Source organism: Pristis pectinata, chromosome 41 (assembly GCF_009764475.1).
Source record: "Pristis pectinata isolate sPriPec2 chromosome 41, sPriPec2.1.pri, whole genome shotgun sequence".
Lineage (NCBI taxonomy): Eukaryota > Metazoa > Chordata > Chondrichthyes > Rhinopristiformes > Pristidae > Pristis > Pristis pectinata.
Window position 1 is genome coordinate 5,191,203 of NC_067444.1, and position 17,678 is coordinate 5,208,880.

The 17,678-nt window shown below is 42.4% G+C and overlaps 1 protein-coding gene across 8 annotated transcripts in view; it reads right to left on the reverse strand.

Annotated features, from left to right (window-relative positions):
• LOC127566438 (uncharacterized) overlaps positions 1 to 17,678 on the reverse strand; it is an 85,349-nt gene that overhangs the window by 35,422 nt on the left and 32,249 nt on the right. For 6 of the 8 annotated variants that reach the window (XR_007955717.1, XR_007955716.1, XR_007955714.1 and 3 more), the window contains exon 2: positions 6,321 to 6,353. Coding sequence is in view for 2 of the 8 variants with exons in the window: in XM_052008850.1 (XP_051864810.1) it covers positions 6,321 to 6,353 (33 nt within the window). In the remaining 6 variants the exon portion in view is untranslated. Of the gene's footprint in view, positions 1 to 6,320; positions 6,354 to 16,939; positions 17,026 to 17,678 lie in introns of those variants that run through there. The other 2 variants (XR_007955718.1, XR_007955715.1) reach the window with 1 other exon arrangement.

Sequence of the window (17,678 nt, forward strand, 5' to 3'; positions counted from 1 at the left end):
GCCTTCAATATAGCTTGTTTTACCTTGGTATAATCAGCTGCATCCTCAACAGACAAAGCAGAATAAGCTTTTTGAGCTTTCCCTTTAATCACACTCTGTACCATAAGAGCCCATCCTTTCCTTGGCCAGTTTGAACTCACAGCAACCTTTTCAAAATGTTGGAAATACTGATCAACCTGATCTTCTTCAAACGGAGGGACTAATCGAACCTCCCTGCTGGCTGAAAAACCATCATCAGAATCAGATTCCGAACTCCTACGTTTCATTTGTAACTCATGCTGCCTCTTTTTCTCCTCGTTATCCAGCTCCATCCTCTTCAATTCCATCTGCTTCATTGCTAGATCAGCCTCTATCTTCATCTGAGTTAGCTTTTGTTCAGTCTCTAATTTCTTTTGTTCTCGTTCGGCCTCTAATCTCTTTTGCTCTCGTTCAGCCTCTATCTTTGCCAGCTGCACCTGTGCCTCAGAAATTGCTATTTCACTGCCAGGAAACTGTTTTAACACTTCCTTCTCAAACACCTTCTTTTCCACATAATGGCCAGCTATCAGTCTCTGAATATCTGCCTTTCTCATAGACTGCTTTACTTCTGTAAGGTTTAGCCTTGTAGCAATCTTTATCAAATCATCCTTTTTCGCCACCTCCAATCCCTTTTGGGTTGGTGACTCCAAAAATGCCTTAATATCCATTGCTGCTGGTTTCCACACACACAAGCCAATTAAAAAAGAATTTATCAGAGCTCCCTCAAAAATCTTTGGATTGAATCTCGAACAAATCTCGTCAATCTGGGGAACGATCCCAGATGACACTCGTTAACCTTGGGAACTATCCCGGACGACCCCCCAATTTTGTCACAAACCAGCAACAAAAGAAACACACTGAGCATGATTCAGTGTTAAAAACTATTTTATTAATCACTACTTATGATAATACGTAAAATAAAAGTTAAAAAAAATGTTAGTTTGTTAGAATTCAAGAATGTTAAACCTCGAACGTTAACCCCAAAACTAAACTCTTCGTGTGTGTGTGTGACAAAGTCCAAAACTCCCAGTTCCGGAATGGTTCTTAAAGTTCAGTTCCGCAAGCCATAAGGTGAAACATGAGCAAGGGCTTCTTCAATAACCACCGTTGTCTGAAGATAAGATGTAGATGTAGAAAAACATAGAGAGAGTACATACGAAATCCAAATGTTCCACGATGGAACCCAAACGACACTTCAGTGTTTACTCGGTAGTGACTTCCTCACCCCGAAAAGCATCCGAACCGTGGTCGTCCACACACAAATACCTGTTTCCTTCTACAGGTCAGCAACAAAGTGAACTCCACCGGATTACTTCCAACTTCCATACATGGATTTCAGTAGCAAACACAGTTATTGTTTCTCATCCATCGATAGAGAAAACAAGCAGGCTGGTGTCTCTCTCCCTTCTCTCTCTCTCCTTCTTCTTCTTCTTACTTCTTCAACAACGTCATTACGTCCTTTATCTTCTATTGACGTAAGCACGCCCCACACACACATACACACACACTCTCTATCTTAAAGGGACTTTCACTGAGTCCATAACACAATGCAATGGGTTAACGGACACACGAGCAGTGAGAATGTGCAATACGTAGTTGTGTACGGAAAGGGATCGTGTGTGTTGAGGAGCCAAATGTTTAGTGAGGAGATAAACCCGAGTAAGGAGAGGGTCGCATTAAAAAAAGTATCAAAAGCCTCAGGACGGACCGCAGCGGCACAACGCTGGTCACAAACTAAATAAGCAGCTCTCCACTACCACACGCTGACTTCTATCACAGAACAGAGAACAGTGCAGCACAGAAACAGGACCTTTGTGCCGAATGTTCTGCCTAACTGTTTAAATAAGTAATGAAATACCCAACAAAACTAATCCCTTCTGCTCACGCAGTCCATATCCTTCCTTGCCCCGCACATTCATGCGATTATCTGAGAGCCTCCTCAACGCCCCGATCGTATTTGCCTCTCACCATCATTCCAGGGAGCACATTTCAGGCACCCACCTCTATCTGTGTGAGAAAAGTGCCCCGTACATCTCCTTTGAACTTACCCCATCTCATCTTAAATGAATGCCCACTGGTATTAGCCTTTTCAAGCATGGGAAAAAAGATACTGACTGTGTACTCTATTTACGCATGCTTCTCGTAATCTTATAAACCTTTGTCAAATCTCTCCTCAGTTTCCTCCGCTCCGGAGAAACCAACTCAAGTTTCTCCTCCCTTTCCTTCTAGCACACGCCCTGTAATCCAGGCAGCACCCTGGCAAACTTCTTTTGCACCCTCTTCAAAGTGTCGACATCCTTCCAGAATAGGGTGAACAGAACTGAATGCAATACTCTAGATGAGGCCAAACTAGAGTTTTATAAATCTGCACCATAACTTCCTACCATTGAACACAATGCCTCGACTAATAAAGGCAAGCATGGAAAATGCCTTCTTTACCACCCATTCAACCTGTGTGGCTACTTTCAAGGAGCTATGAACTTGGACCCCAAGATCGCTCTGCTCATCAACACTTTTCAGTTTCTTACCATTAACAATGTACACTCTATGTAGATTTGATCTCCCAAGGTACAACACCACATTTCATCGTGTTAAACTCCATCCGTCATTTATCCTCCAATCCTTACAACTGGTCTGTATCCCGCTATATCCTATGCCAGCCTTCTACGCTATCCACAACACCGCCGATCTTCGTATCATCTCTAAAGTTACTAAACTACCCTTTTATGTCTTTATCCAGTTCATTTAGAATATCGAACACTACAGCACAGTACAGGCACTTCGGCCCGCGATGTTGTGCCGACATTTTTCCTGCTCTAAGATCTCTCTAACCGTTCCCTCCCACATAGCACTCCATTTCTCTATCATACACACACTCACACACACGCGCGCGCGCGCGCAGACACACAAACACACACACACACACACAAACACACACACACACACACACACATATTTGTGTGTTGTGTATGTATGTATGTATAGGTACATCACAAACTGCAGAAATCCCAGTTTGGATCCCTGCAGAACATCACTCATCACGCACCTCCAGCCAGAAATTTTCCATCGACCACTACATTCTGTCTTCCATGGACAAGCCAATTCTGAATCTAAATGGCCAATTTACAATGGATCCCATGCATCTACATCTTCTGGATGAGCCTACCATGAAAGACATTATCAAACGCCTTACTGAAGTCCATGTGGACCACATCCACGGCTCTACCTTCATCAATCACTCTCGTCACCTCCTTAAAAAACTCAGACAAGTTCGTGAGACACAATGTGCCCACACAAAGACGTGCTGACTGTCCCTAATTCGGCAACGGTTTTCCAAATTCTCATGAATCCTATCCCTAAGCATCCTCTCCAGGAACTTCCCTTCCTCTGACTTGAGACTCACTGGTCTCTAGTTTCCAGGATTATCCCGTTTTTCATTTTTTAAACAATGGAAGAACATCAGCTGCTCGCTCGTCCTCCGGCCAACATTCCATTATCAAACTACTTTGGTAACTAGTTGGCTAACTCACCCTGGATAACATGTGTTCTCACCCTCCCGACCGGCCGACCCATGTAGCACCTTGCTAAAAGCTTTGCTAAGTCCATGTTGCAAAGTCTACTGCCCTTCCTTCGTCAATCCTCTTGGCCACTCCTTCAAAACACTCAAACTAATTAGCGAGAACAATGGTGAATTTATGTTTTTTAACACAACGCAAATGTGGTACATCACCGTTCTTTGAATTCAATGTCATTCCCCACTTTATTGCAAAATTGACCAGAACAGCAATGCCTTCCTTCACGTTTAAGCTGCATAATCAACGCTGCCATTTTTGTAGTGTCTGTAAGCTGCTTTTATCATGCTCTTACGTTAAAGTCTCAAAAGTAACAAGAAGAAGAGACCCAATTGTGTGCCTTGTACAATCCAACTGAGTGTCCGTAAGAACATAATGACATTGGAAATCGGAGAATGAATAGGACATCTGACCCGTCGAGGCTGCTCCGCCAGCTCCAACTATCTGCATTTCCCCATTATCATTAATTCTTTTGCAATGAAAAAATCTTTCTAACTTGATTTTAACCATATTTAGTGATGTCGCCTTTCCTCCTTCCTTAAGCAGAGAATTCCACAGATTCACTATTCTCTGGGAAAAACTTTTCCTCCGCATCTCCGTCCGAAATCTACTCCGCCAAAACTTGAGGCTATGTCCCCTGGATCTCGTCGCACCGATCAGTGGAAACAGCCTCCCTGCCTCTCTATCCTTTCATAATTTTACATGTTTCCATAAGATTCCCTTTCATTCTTCTGAATCCCAGTGAATATAGCCTGAGGCGACTCAAACTCTCCTTAGAGGCTCAACCTCTCAGCTCACAGAATCAACCTGCTGAAAATCCTTCACATTGCCTGCAAATCCAAGTCTATATTTTCTCAATTAAGAAGACCAGCTGCGGCCTCATTAGTACCCTGCACAGTTAAAGCATAACCTCCCTGGTTTTAAATTTAATCCCTCTGGTAATGCACCGCAACATTCCATTTGGCTTCTTGATAACGCGTTGCACCTTTTGCGATTCATGTGAAAGTACTCCCAAGTCCCTCTACACAACAGCATGCTGCAATCATGCAATATTTAAATGACAATACGATTTACTATTTTGCCTTCCAAAGTGGATAACCTCGCCGTTACCAACATTGTGTTCCATCTGCCGGACCCTGACCCACTCAGTTCGCCGATCTATATCTCCCTAAGGACACTCTGCATACTCTGCACAATTTAGTGTCATCAGCAAACTCTGAAACACTACACTTGGTCTCCTTTTCCAAATCCTTTATGTATATCGTGAACAGTTGCAGGCCCAGCACCGACTCCTTCGGAACTACGGTCACCAGTGATCGTCAACCAGAGAAACACCCATTTATCCCAACTTTCTGCCTTCTATTGATTAATTAATCCTCAATCCATGCCAATACATTCGTGCATTCTGATCTCATGGATGTCTTTTGTGCGGCACCTTATCGAGCTCCTCTGGAATTCCAAGAATACAACGTCCACCTGTTTCTCTCAGTCCATTACACCCGTGATATCCTCAAAGAACTCCAGTAACTTTGTCAAACAGGACCTGCTCTTTCTTTATCCCTGCTGTGTCTGCCTGATGGAACCACTTCTATCCAAATGTCTCTCTATTTCTTCCTTCATGATGCCTTCAGCCAATCTCCCGACTACTGCTCTACAGGAATCTGCCTTTTACCTGCTTCCCTTTGCAACGGCAGCGTGACATTCTCCATCATCCAAACCACCGGGACCTGTCCAGAGTCCACTGAATTGTGGTTAAGTATAAGAAACTCCTCTATGATAACTGCCGCCATTTCTGTCAGGCCCCTGGAATGCATTCCTTCGGGACCATGGGCCTAATCTACCCTCAGGCCATTCGTTTACTCAGCACTACCTCTCCAGTGATAGCGAAGGTATCACGGTCCTCACTTCCCATCGCATCCATAACATCTCACTTTGTAACGTCAGACGTTCCGTCCATCGAGAAGAACGACAAAAAATAGCCGGTCAACGCGCCGGCGTTTTCCGCATTTCCTAATATTACTTGCCCATTCTCATCTTCCAAGGGACCTATATTCACTTCGGCCACCTTTTTCCGCCTTACATAATTCTGAAAACCTTTCCAACCTGCAGTATATTTTGTGTTAGTTTACTTTCATAATATATCTTCTCTTCGTGCCTTAGTGGCTCAGCTTTTCTTTGTTTCTTTTTAAAGTTTTCCTAATCCTCCAGACCCCACTACTCGAGGCGGCTTTGTAAGAATAAGCTTTTAAGTTTGATGCCTTCCCTTTTTTCCTTCGTTATCTAAGGCTGACTCTCCTCATCTTTGCTTTTGTCCTTGCTTTTAATTGTACCAACAGGATACCCACCAACCATTCTCCCGTGATTCGGCCATGAGCCGATGTTATATTCGATTTGCCACTAACTTTCCATGCATCAAACTGATTGACCAAATTGTCTTATTGAACTTTGCCAACAAAAGATGCTTAATATTTGCAGATTCCATGCATATTTGCAGATTTATCGTCCTTCATCTTCACCTCAAGAATAGAAGAATAATCATGAGTTGAAAGGAAGGAAGGATTAATCCGTATTTTGCTTACTGTCTGCTGTTTCGGCAGTGGTATCAGTTTAACAGAACAAATTCTAACAATATATTTTAATTTCATCAAATAACGAAGCAACGGAATGTACAGGACAACTGTGTTCAAACTATTATCTTCGGGACAACAAGAAGCAAACTTTGTCACTCACCTTGAGTATCGCTCCTCTGAACCGTCACGGTCACTGAAAAGAGAAAGTAAGAATTAATAATATGAACTTCAACAGCAACATGTTTCAGACAATCATTCAATGTCAATTCGCGGGAGGACCCTCGGCCCACTGTGCCTCGGATCTCTATTTGGCAGCTCTCTCCCGTGAATTACTGAGTCCCCCAAACGACATTTTCAGCCCCAGCCAGCTCTTCACGTATCGCCTTTAAATCTGTGACGGCCGTGCATCTAAACATATTATAGTGGACATTGCACATTTATATCGAACAGGATCATGTCAGAAACAGGAGCAGCAGTTGGTCAAATGGGAGCATAACCTTTCTCTGACACTCTATAATAAAAGGACTCGACCTGTATCTTGATTACACCTTGTGCCAGCTCCCCATAATTCCAGTGTTCCCTGGTTCTAGTAATCTGCAAACACAATAACCGAAAGTGACAGACAGGGCTGAAAACAGAAAAAGACCAGTTTGGTCACGACCAGATGCACCGCTCGCCTGGGTACAGGTTATTTAACAAGACGAGAAAGCATTAAGAAAACAAACATTCCTGTCAATTGCGGCCTTCACTGAAGGTGTCAATGAAAATTGAATAATTTCTTAGACGGAGCAGTTTTTCCTATTGCTATGGAGTCTAAAACTTGACGACATAGATTGTGTGAGAGAGGGCAAAGATTAAAAAATAACCTGAGGGGCAATGTTTCACACAGAGTGTGGTGGGGAGGTGGAATTAACTTCCAGCGGATGCCGCAGCGGCGGGTACAATTACAATGTGCCAATCCGGGATGCACAGCCGAACGCAAGTGTAGAACCTGAATGGCAATTAGACGAGAAGGAAACTAATTAAGCAACTGAAAAGTAAACTTTGCAAAGCCAGAAACGGAAGGGTGTGCAGAGGAGGATAAAAATTGTTATCTGAAATGTTTTGTCCTGTTATCTGCGTTGTCTTACAATAAATAATGCAGAGAATGTCTTCACTTCCTGATGGAAAATCCGATCAATTGGTAAATTGGTATTTGTTTGTAATGCAGAAATGATGCTGGGAGATGATTGTTGATTTCCAGCGATGTTAAAGGGTTGAACTGATTTTACTGCGATCTTCATGATCTTTTCTTTCTCTCAGATAAATAACAACAGGACCTGGCTAGACTGCAGGGGACAAAATATCCTCGAGTCCATGTGTCAGTTTTCATTGCACTACCAGCTGAAAGGTGGGGCTTGGAGACAGCGTTTCAACAAACTGTTAATGAATTTGCAGGCTGACGTTTATGGGGATTGAAGACTGCAATCGTTGGCACCTTTATTTGAAATCGGTGAGTGGGATCTTGAGTAAATTTGGAGGGCATTGGACATTCTGGCTGATAGGTCAACTCGAACTCAAGGATGAAGGAATTGCATTGTATTAAAAGGGGAACAGAAAGTTGCTTCACATGGCTCGTAACCAGTGTTTTCGACTTAGTGAGTTCATTATTGCAAGTAGAAAAGAACTACGCATTACCCGCAGGAGGCAAGGAAGAGACACACATACTTGCAGTAAAATATGTTACACATCCTAAAGTTCTTTAATAGATCACAAGGGTGCGTGGTTATAGCGGAAGTCAGATGTCTCCGTTCAGACCTGCTGCAGTTATCAAAAAGAAGAATTTAACCTTGAGAGTAAGGTCCATGCAATTAAGCACCAGGACAAAATGATGCAACCTTTTTTTATTAATTCAAATATAAATTTAGACAAGCCACGTCACTTTCATGCAAAGTGGTGTTCTGACCATCAGAATCTCATTGTTAATGTCATAACTTGACCTGGATATTTCCCCATTTTCTCCAAAATGGCTCAGCCTGTTCTACAAAGAGCCACCTTGATGGTGTCGGAATTTTGTACCGATCTGCCGATCTACATACTTAACTACCCGCCAACTTCCGACCCAACAACTTTCTCAGCAGGCAGTTCAACTTGCCAGGTACAAAGCATGTTCGGGTCTTGGTGTCAGATGTGAAAGGTATAGCAGGTGAGGGGGTAGGGCTTGGAGAGAACACCTAAGTGTTCAAAGAGATTGACAGTCAAGTCGTAAATTGATGGAATACCAATTGGTAATTCGAAGACGCAGAACTATATATTCCAATGGATGAGTGACATTTTCAGTTAATTTGAAGAATTAGGGCATTATGAGTTCTTCAGACCATCAACGCCGTAGATCAAAATGCCTGTGATATGGAGTTACATTTTGATACTCATGGAGCAGCTTTGGCTCCACGCACAGTGTTGCTGCTGTCGCATTAATAGTATCGACTGCAACCAGAACAAAGAAGACGAGCAAAATTTTTTAGAACAGCACATTGCTTCACTTCACTGGTAACTGGTCACTTCAGGGATTGAGATCCCTGTCGGAAGTACAAACATTTTGGCGTCATCTAGAGAGAAGAGGGAAGTGAAAAGGTACATTGAGAAGAAAGTGGATGAAAACATACCAGCTATTTTTAACTATAAGAATTTCAGCTCAAGGCAGAAGTCCGTTGTCTCAGCTCAGAGTTGCTTCAGCCCTGACCAATAGGAATTAAACACTTGAGAGCATGATCTCTGAAAGGAAGTACACAAAACAGAAGAATGCAACATATTGAATGTCTCCTCATTTAGGGATGAGCGGCATTCTCAATATCGAAGATTAATTACTAATTTTAAGACACATGCGACAATTTCCCCAATTCCCCAAAAAGGGCAGAGATCTCTCCTTCTCTGTCTCAGTCTCTCTCTCTCTCCCCCGCTCTCCCCTCCCCACCTCCCTCTCTCTCCCCCTCTCTCTCTCTCCCCTCTCTCTCTCTCACCTCCCCACCTCTCTCTCGTTCTCTCACTCTCTCATATCTGTCTACCTATCGAACTAGTACATATCCATCTCAATTCTCTCATTGGCGGTCTGACATGGGATTGGCCAGGGAGTAATCAGTTGCGGCAGTGACTCCAACAGTTTCACTCTTCAGATTCAGAGACAAATGAGCCGCTCAGTTCTCTGCTGCTGTACTCCCTTCCCTAATGAACATGAGTCTTCGCCCAGTCTGCAGTTCTATGTGATCTTCCGCAGACAGAGCAGAAGAGGGAGTAAGATACAGTTCCTGAACAAAATGCCATGTCAAGATTTTTAGTAGGATCATTTAGTTTACTTCTATCAGAGACGTCCTTTCAGTGAATTCGAAGAAACCTGAGGCGATAAATGTGTACTGACTATCAGAAACGTATTATTACTGTTAATACACTTCAGATACACACTTCCCCAATACCAGAAATATATTTCTACATTCTTTCAAGCTAACATAGATAATGTTGGAATTTTGCTTCTCCAGACATGCTGCACACCTTCCTGCCTAGCAACACATCCACTTTACAACGTACCAAACATCCAAACAGGTAGGTTCAACTTGCTTGTCACAAGACATGCTCAGATCTGCATGGACCATGTGAGCGCCGGAGCAGCTGAGAGAAAAGTTAAACGTTTGAACAGATTGACAGTGCGATGGTAAACTGACGGAATACAAGATGAGAGTTTTGTGAAAGGTTTCTGCCAACGGCCGAGTAGAAGATTAGGTTTGAGGAAATTGTGTGTATTTAGGAACTCCGGGCAGTTGGTCTTACAAATGAGAAACGTTGCAAATGAAACTTCAATTTCTAGGAAGTTTCAGTTTGATGTCACTGATCACGTTAGCTCCACGCTCAGGGTTCCTGCTATCCCATTGATGAGATCAACTAGAACAGATGGATCAGATTATTTGAATGCAAAACATTCGAACAACATATTGCTTCACTTAACTGATAACCAGTTCTTTCCAAGGAACTGAGCTCACTGACAGAAGTAAAAGAACAACTGCGTTATTTTGCCGGCAACAGGGAAGAAAACACACATACTAATGCTGAAGTACATAAAAAAGCGCAGCCTATTTTTAACCATGAGAACATGCTCTTAGAGCGGAAGTCTTTTGTCTCAGTTCAGACCAGCTTCAGCTCTGACAAACAGGGACTTAACCCTGAAGAGTAAGAACCTGAAGCTAAGCACAAAACAGAAATGTGCAACTCATTAAATTTGTTCAAATGTACTTGTCAGATAATTCACTATTTAAATGACAGGGACGAATTGGCATCAACTTCTCATTGGTTCATTTTAAGCCACGTTCGAAACATTTCACCAATTTCTCCAAAACGAAGAGCTACAGAATCTTTTCCTCTTCTCTGCATGGTGCCCCATTACTCTCCACCACTGTGTTGATGCTTTCTCATTCATGGAGTCTGCAGCAACTGAAACAGACAAAAAGATACATAGACAGGCAGATAGATAGACAGATAAATTGTTATAGATACACAGAGAGACAGACAGATAGATAGGTAGGTAGCTAGCTGGATAGACTGACAGGTCGATAGGTAGATCGACAGACAGACAGAAAGACAGACAGCCAGATAGACACAAAGACAGATAGACACACAGACAGATAGACAGATAGACAGATAGACAGACAGACAGACAGACAGACAGACAGACAGACAGACAGACAGACAGACAGACAGACAGACAGACAGATAGACAGATAGACAGATAGATAGATAGATAGATAGATAGATAGATAGATAGATAGATAGATAGATAGATAGATAGATAGATAGATAGATAGATAGATAGATAGATAGATAGATAGATAGATAGATAGATAGATAGATAGATAGATAGATAGATAGATAGATAGATAGATATGATTATGTCCATTGAAATCATTATTGTTCTGAGAACTGCAGTAGTTCTGAACTGTGAAAGCAGCCTTCGCTTTGAACTACTTACTCTCATGTCCATTAATAAATTTGCATTTTTGATGTTTGTACTTATTCGTTCTGGTATTCGTGTCGTTTTTCTCTGTCGATGAAACAGGGATTCCTGTGGCTGTGGAGTGAATTGAGCACCCGGAAATATATCTGCAATCTGTCAAATGATACAACGTTTCTTTCTATTCATTTAGGTTCCACAATTTTTGTGCAGTTTGTCGAGTTGACTCCATTAATGAGACGTGGTCAACCTCGTGGGTGGCGATCAACGGCGAAATAATGTGGGGCAATAGGGAATATTCTATCAGTACCTATTTGGGTAAAATTGTTGAAATATGTATCTTAAGTGTCTTAAAATTGAGAATGTGTAAAACTTGCTGGCATAGCCCTCTGCCTCAAATTTAGTGACTTAACTAATACCTACATGTCCGTTTCTGTGCTTGGTTGTTTGAACTACCCTCAAGGGTTAAGTTTCTACTTATCCGCGCTGAAGCAGTTCTGAGCTGAGGCAACAAACTTCCTCTATTACAACATTTTCTCATGGTTTATATATACTTTGTGATTCTCACATTCTTCGGTATCAATATGTGTCTTCTCTTCCCTGTTGTCTGCAGATGAGTCAACAGTTCTTTTTCTCATTTCAGTGAACTCAGTACCTGGAAAAGTAGCAGTTACTTGCCAAGTGAAGCAATGTAATGAGGTAATTTTTTACAATCCAGTTCCATGTTCAGAAATAAACATTGCACCATTGGATATTGGTTTGCCCGGAAAACGAATGGTTTCCATGAAATTTTCATAATTATTCAGAACATAATACAAGAAGTAACAGGCGTGTGAAAAGATTATTCTGTCTCTACGACATGCTGTGTAATTCAGCAGTAAATTCGACTCAACTTTGCTACCATCTTCGCCTTTCCCTTGATTCCTTTAACGATTTGATCCTCTATCGAAAGAGACGAAAGTTGACATACTAACTCAAAATTGCATGTATATTTTCAAGAGAACATCACCTTTTGCAATGTCTACACAAATACTCTGAGATTATTACAATTTCCATTTGAGTAAAGCGGAAAGCCAGCAGAGAATTAAGAGGAAACAGTCACACAAATAAAACAAAAGCTGATTAATTCTGCGACAAGGTTCATGCAGAGAAGTGTGCTAACGGAAGGCAGCGGTTTCAACAAAGACAACTGTTGACACAGAGAAGAAGACTGTGCCCCAGCACAAAGACTTCACACAAAAAAAACGACCAAAAACATTTTTAGAGAATACCCACTCAGGGCCTCCAGTCTCTCTTCGTTCCTGCATAAATTTTTTGGACATGTGTTTCTCATGGGGGAGATGGTTGCGCGCATGGTCACTGTCTTCCTGCTGCCAATGCTCATGGTTTACAATTTAACCTATATGAGGAAGGATAAAATAATATTTTCCCCCAACTTTGTAGCACAATCGACAATTCACTCAAGGATAATACAGCATTAATTAATCTGAGGATGTCCCTACAGCGTGTGAAGGGAGCAAGATTTTACATTTCAGAGCCATAACACAAACTGATTTTAACCACGACTTTGCACCATGGATAATGGTTCATGGACAATAGTTTAGCCGGTAGAATGAATGTTTTCCATTAAGTTTCAATAATTATTCAGAAATTAACAGAATAAGAAATGGGAACGTGAATACATTCTTCTGTCTCTCGGGCATGTTGTGTTATTCAGCAGTATATTAGTGGATATTCTATGCAAATTTGCTGTCATCTTCCTCTCAAATTTGACTCCTTTGATCTTTTGCCCATCTATCGACAGAGAGGAATTTGTTCAGGAACTCAACATTACGTGTACATTTAAAGGGAAACCTTTGCAAAGTCTCCTCAAACACTTTGAATTTATCACAAATTTCCTTTGAGTAAAATAGAAAGACAGCAGAGTATTGAGGAAACAAAGAAGTAAAAATAACTACTGAATTCTGCTGCAGGGTGCATGCAGAGAGGTGTGGCAACGGAAGGCAGCGGTTTCTGCTCGCACAAACGCCATATCAGTGCAGAGGCGTTTGGCCCGGACACAAAGGACTGACAGAACCAAGCAAACATAAAATATGTTCACCAAGAAAAAAGTCACCGGCTATTTCCACTATTCCTTCAAATCTGCTGACAATTCTCATACACAGAGGTAGTTACGGGAGAGATGTTGGCCCGCAATGGCCGTTGTCTTTCTTTGGCGAATTCTCATTCACTCCAAAGATTCACTATGGCCGAGTAATGACATTTCCCAAATTACCCACCTATTTTATAGCAACCTATTGTTTTAAATTCCGGTCACAGAAGGAGCAACCTCCCCGTTATTGCCCTCCCGGGCCCTATAATTATTCTGCATGATTTATATTCGATAACATAAACAATACTTGGTGAAAACTTACGCGGCCTACTCAATGTCTCCCTGGACATAATCTGAAGAAGAGATTCGAAGGTAGCAACAGATGATGAATTGCCCCGCTGATGGTGAATGGGATAAAGGCAGGGCCACGGGTATCGCAAAGTTTAATCAGGTTGGGTGCAAAGATAAAGGCGGAAAATATTGGCAGAAGATTCTTTTAACCTCGGTACAGTAGCAGTAACAGAAATATGTTGAACAGAGCTGCATGCAAGCTGCGATCGGATGGCTATTCTAACCTACGTGTCGGCAGGGAACCCAAAGTTGCAGAATCCCACAGCTAAGGAATTCATTGATCATGAAGGACGTGGATTACTTGCTCAGAATACTGTCCAAGTGAGCAATGAAGGGCTTGCTTTCGACACACATTGGTCCAATGACAAAAGTCCTGATTGATGTGCTGCTCGATCAAATGTCCAAAGCGATCACAATGTAAAGCAGGTTTGTGTTAATACCGTGAGTTATTCAGTTACATGTAAACCCAGGGACTGAAATTAGAACGAAGGCTGATAGGATGCCGTAGATTGCATAAATTGACATGGGAACAGGATGAGGCGCAGAGAGGGGAATCAGGAGGGAGAGAAACAAAGCTGGAAGTCAACGTTGGATATTCACTAATTAAATGTCCAAGAACTCTAACGCAGGCAGCTTGGTATGTCAGAGTATAAATAAATTTTTTTTAAAAACAGGTGCATGTTACATGTATAATATGCATGTGCGGGCAGGAAAACTGATGAAACGTGTGGAAATGAAGACATTTGAGTTCGAAGAGACAGGTCACTCAACAATTTGAGACTAGTCGGTCATTTTATAAGATTCTGACTGCTCACTCCATCAACTCGACAATCTTGAACATGTTATGTTTGGTTCCATCAGCTATGCATTTGATAAGGACTTTGAATAACCGATAAACAAGCACTTGTCGCAGTGTGGCAATCGGGCATGGGCCTGTTTGTTGCAACTCTTCTGTTTTTTTCTCTCATTTCTCAGCTATATACTCATCTCGTCTCATTAGAGAACTCGAAAAGTACGATTGTTCTTGCACAGATCCCTGATCACTCTGCCCAAACCTTAAGGCACATTAAGGGTCCATTTTATGCCATTGGAAATATGCTCAGGACAGGAAAAAGGAGGTGTCCTGTTGCAGTTCCCATTCGATTTGTGCCCGTTGACACAAATCGGCCTGCTCCTATCCTCAGAATCTGATTTGCTGTGTCAGTGTGAGTTCATGGAATGAATGGGGGCATACGGAGGGTAATGTGACTGGAAAACTTGTGTTAAAGAGCTGAATGAAGAGGGGAATTGTCAGCTGCCGCACAGTGTTTCATGAAGGACAGTTTTCTCCACCTACCTCGATCTCAGTGTCATGTTCAACAGCAGAAAGCAGAACAAGTGGACTTAGTTTCTCAGGGCGCAATTCTGCCTGAATATTTTCGGTAGAATAGTTTAGGTCTGGGAATACTGCAAGCGCCCGGTCACGGCGACAAGGAAGCAGCTTAACTTGAAGTGGAACAAAGAACAAGCATGAAGAAAATATAAAAGAAAACTGATTATATCTGACTCCAAAGTTCAAACAGATCTGTCAACAGGAAAAGCCAGTCTTTTGAGTGGGAGGAGTTAATTTAAAGAAAGCAGTAATTTGATCTCAATACAAAGAACTATCTGAGATGAAATACGCAGAAGTATTATATTCACCGTCCGTCTTAATCATTGCCTGTCACACCCAGTATTTCTCCAGCTCTTAAATATAAAGAACTGCCAAAACAGGGAGTACCCTTGTCCCGCGCTCCTATCCAACGTCCAACTGCAGTTGATGACCATGTCTGTGTTCGGATATTTACTTCCTCAAAGCAATTAACTGCTGTGTGTGCTGTGTGACAGCAAGGAGCATGTTCCATGACTTTTCACTGGGAGATTGGGGGTGAGCGAGAGGGAGGAGGGGGAGAGAGAGGGGGGAGAGAGAGGGAGAGACAGAGAAATTGACAGAGACGGAGAGTAAGAGTGAGAGAGAGAGATAGAAGGAGAGAGAGAAGGAGAGAGAGAGAGAGCGTGAGGGAAGGAGGGACGGGGACAAAGAGAGGGAGAGATTGAGAGAGAGCTTGAGCGAAGAAGGGACGGAACAGTGAGATAGAGAAGAGAGAGAGAGCGAGAGAGAGGAGCGGGCAGATATGGAGCATGAAGCAAGGCACCGTTGTTTCTCAAGTCCTGAGATGTGCTGAAAAGCAGCAAAGGACTATTTTGCAATGTGCAAAACCGTCATGGAAGGGACATCTGCTGCTTGCTCGCTGCATCTTTTTTTTCTGACATGGAGCTCCGTTACAGGAATGCCTCTGCTTCTTAAACAGGCAGCAAAATTGTTGTTGCGAATGTGACATCAATGGCAGGAGTTGTGTCTGTAAACCTTTTGGGTGAAACGTGAAAATAACGAACACAAATGGCAAATGTTTCACTGCCTTTTCCAAAGAACTCCAGTCTCCGCCCACCCTTCACATTTATCTCAGTGATGTGCTCAACGGCAGCAGAGAAAATGAGGAAGTGCTCTCAAAAGACATCCCCATCTCTCAGTATTGCCTGAAATTTTTTAGCAGGAGATTTCCGTTCTCCAGGCTTTATATATGCCCGTTCGCGTGTATCATGATATTCGGTTTAAATGGAAAAGCGGTCAGTAAATAAGAAAGTAAAGAAAATAAAAGTGGCGATTGACTACTTCTCAAAGAACGTTAAAGCAGCTGGGTGTCACAACGGAATGGTGCGGTTTTAACAGAGAGAAACGTTAATTCAAAGGAAGGGGAAGTTCTCCCCACAAGGCACGAATTCAAACTGAACAAAACAGCTAAAAATAGAGGTAGGCTCTCCACTAACTGTGGGTAACATTTTCTCTCTTTGGTATTGTGTGCTGTGTGAGCTCTATACGTGCATATTTGCTGCATCAAAATTCACCGGACAATACATAGTGTGGAGAATTTTAACAGTGTATTTGTGAACCAAGAAAATGTCTATTGATTTTGATTTCGCCATATAAGATTCCTCAGTAATTTACGTTGTTGTGAAAAGCAGTAATTTCCATTCAGATCAGCAACTTAAAGAAAGTGCAAAAATCAGCACATGCATGACCAGCGGCAGCTATCACGAGAGTAACTAAATCTTCCTATATTGCAGAATATCTGCAGACAGCTTCACAATACCCCTCAACAAAGCAGCAGATGACAGTTTCATAAATTGGCATATTTCGATCACTGATCAATCTATTGTTTGCCTCTTTGCGCTGAATTATTATCGATCACACGGAGCATTTAGCCTCACTCACGCTGACGACTGCGGTCAGTTGCATGACCTGAACAAATCAAGTTCAATATAAAATTGTTTCACCACTCACCAAATAGCAGAAACAAAGCGGCGGTATTCATGGTCTACTGCTTGCTGCTTGGACACATCATTGGTCTGTGGCGAACAGCAACTGAGACTGCTGTTCTTCCCAGGAAGTTTTAAGAGAACGATTGCGAAAGGGGAGCGTGAGATGTCACGTGACTCTGCCACGCAGGCTACACGACTGAGGGTATTATAAGATGAAATGCAATATGTTCAGCCGTTGTGCGCTTCAGCAGGTGAATCTTTGAGCACTGAAACGGATTAGAAAAGAAGGAGATTGAAAAAGGTCTGGAAACACTTCACAACGCTGTTAATAGTTGCAGATCTGTTACGGACTAGGTTACTATTGATGAATGTCTCTTTAAGATAAAGTGTGTGAGTGTGTGTGTGTGTGTGTGTGTGTGTGTGTGTGTGTGTGTGTGTGTGTGTGTGTGTGTGTGTGTGGGTGGGTGGGTGGGTGGGTGGGTGGGTGGGTGTGTGTGTGTGGGTGTGTGTGGGTGTGTGTGCCGGTGTGGTTACGACAACAGAATATAAAGGGCGTTATAACATTTTTGAAGCAGTCAGTCCGAGTCAGTCATGGAAGAGAGGGAGAGAGAGAGACAGACAAACAGACAGACAGCGAGACAGAGAGAGAGACAGAGAGACAGAGAGAGGGAGAGGGAGAAGGAGAGAGGGAGAGAGAGAGAGAGAGAGAGAGAGCAGCCTGCTCGCCTATGTTGGATTTGGATTTCGTAATTACTCTCTAT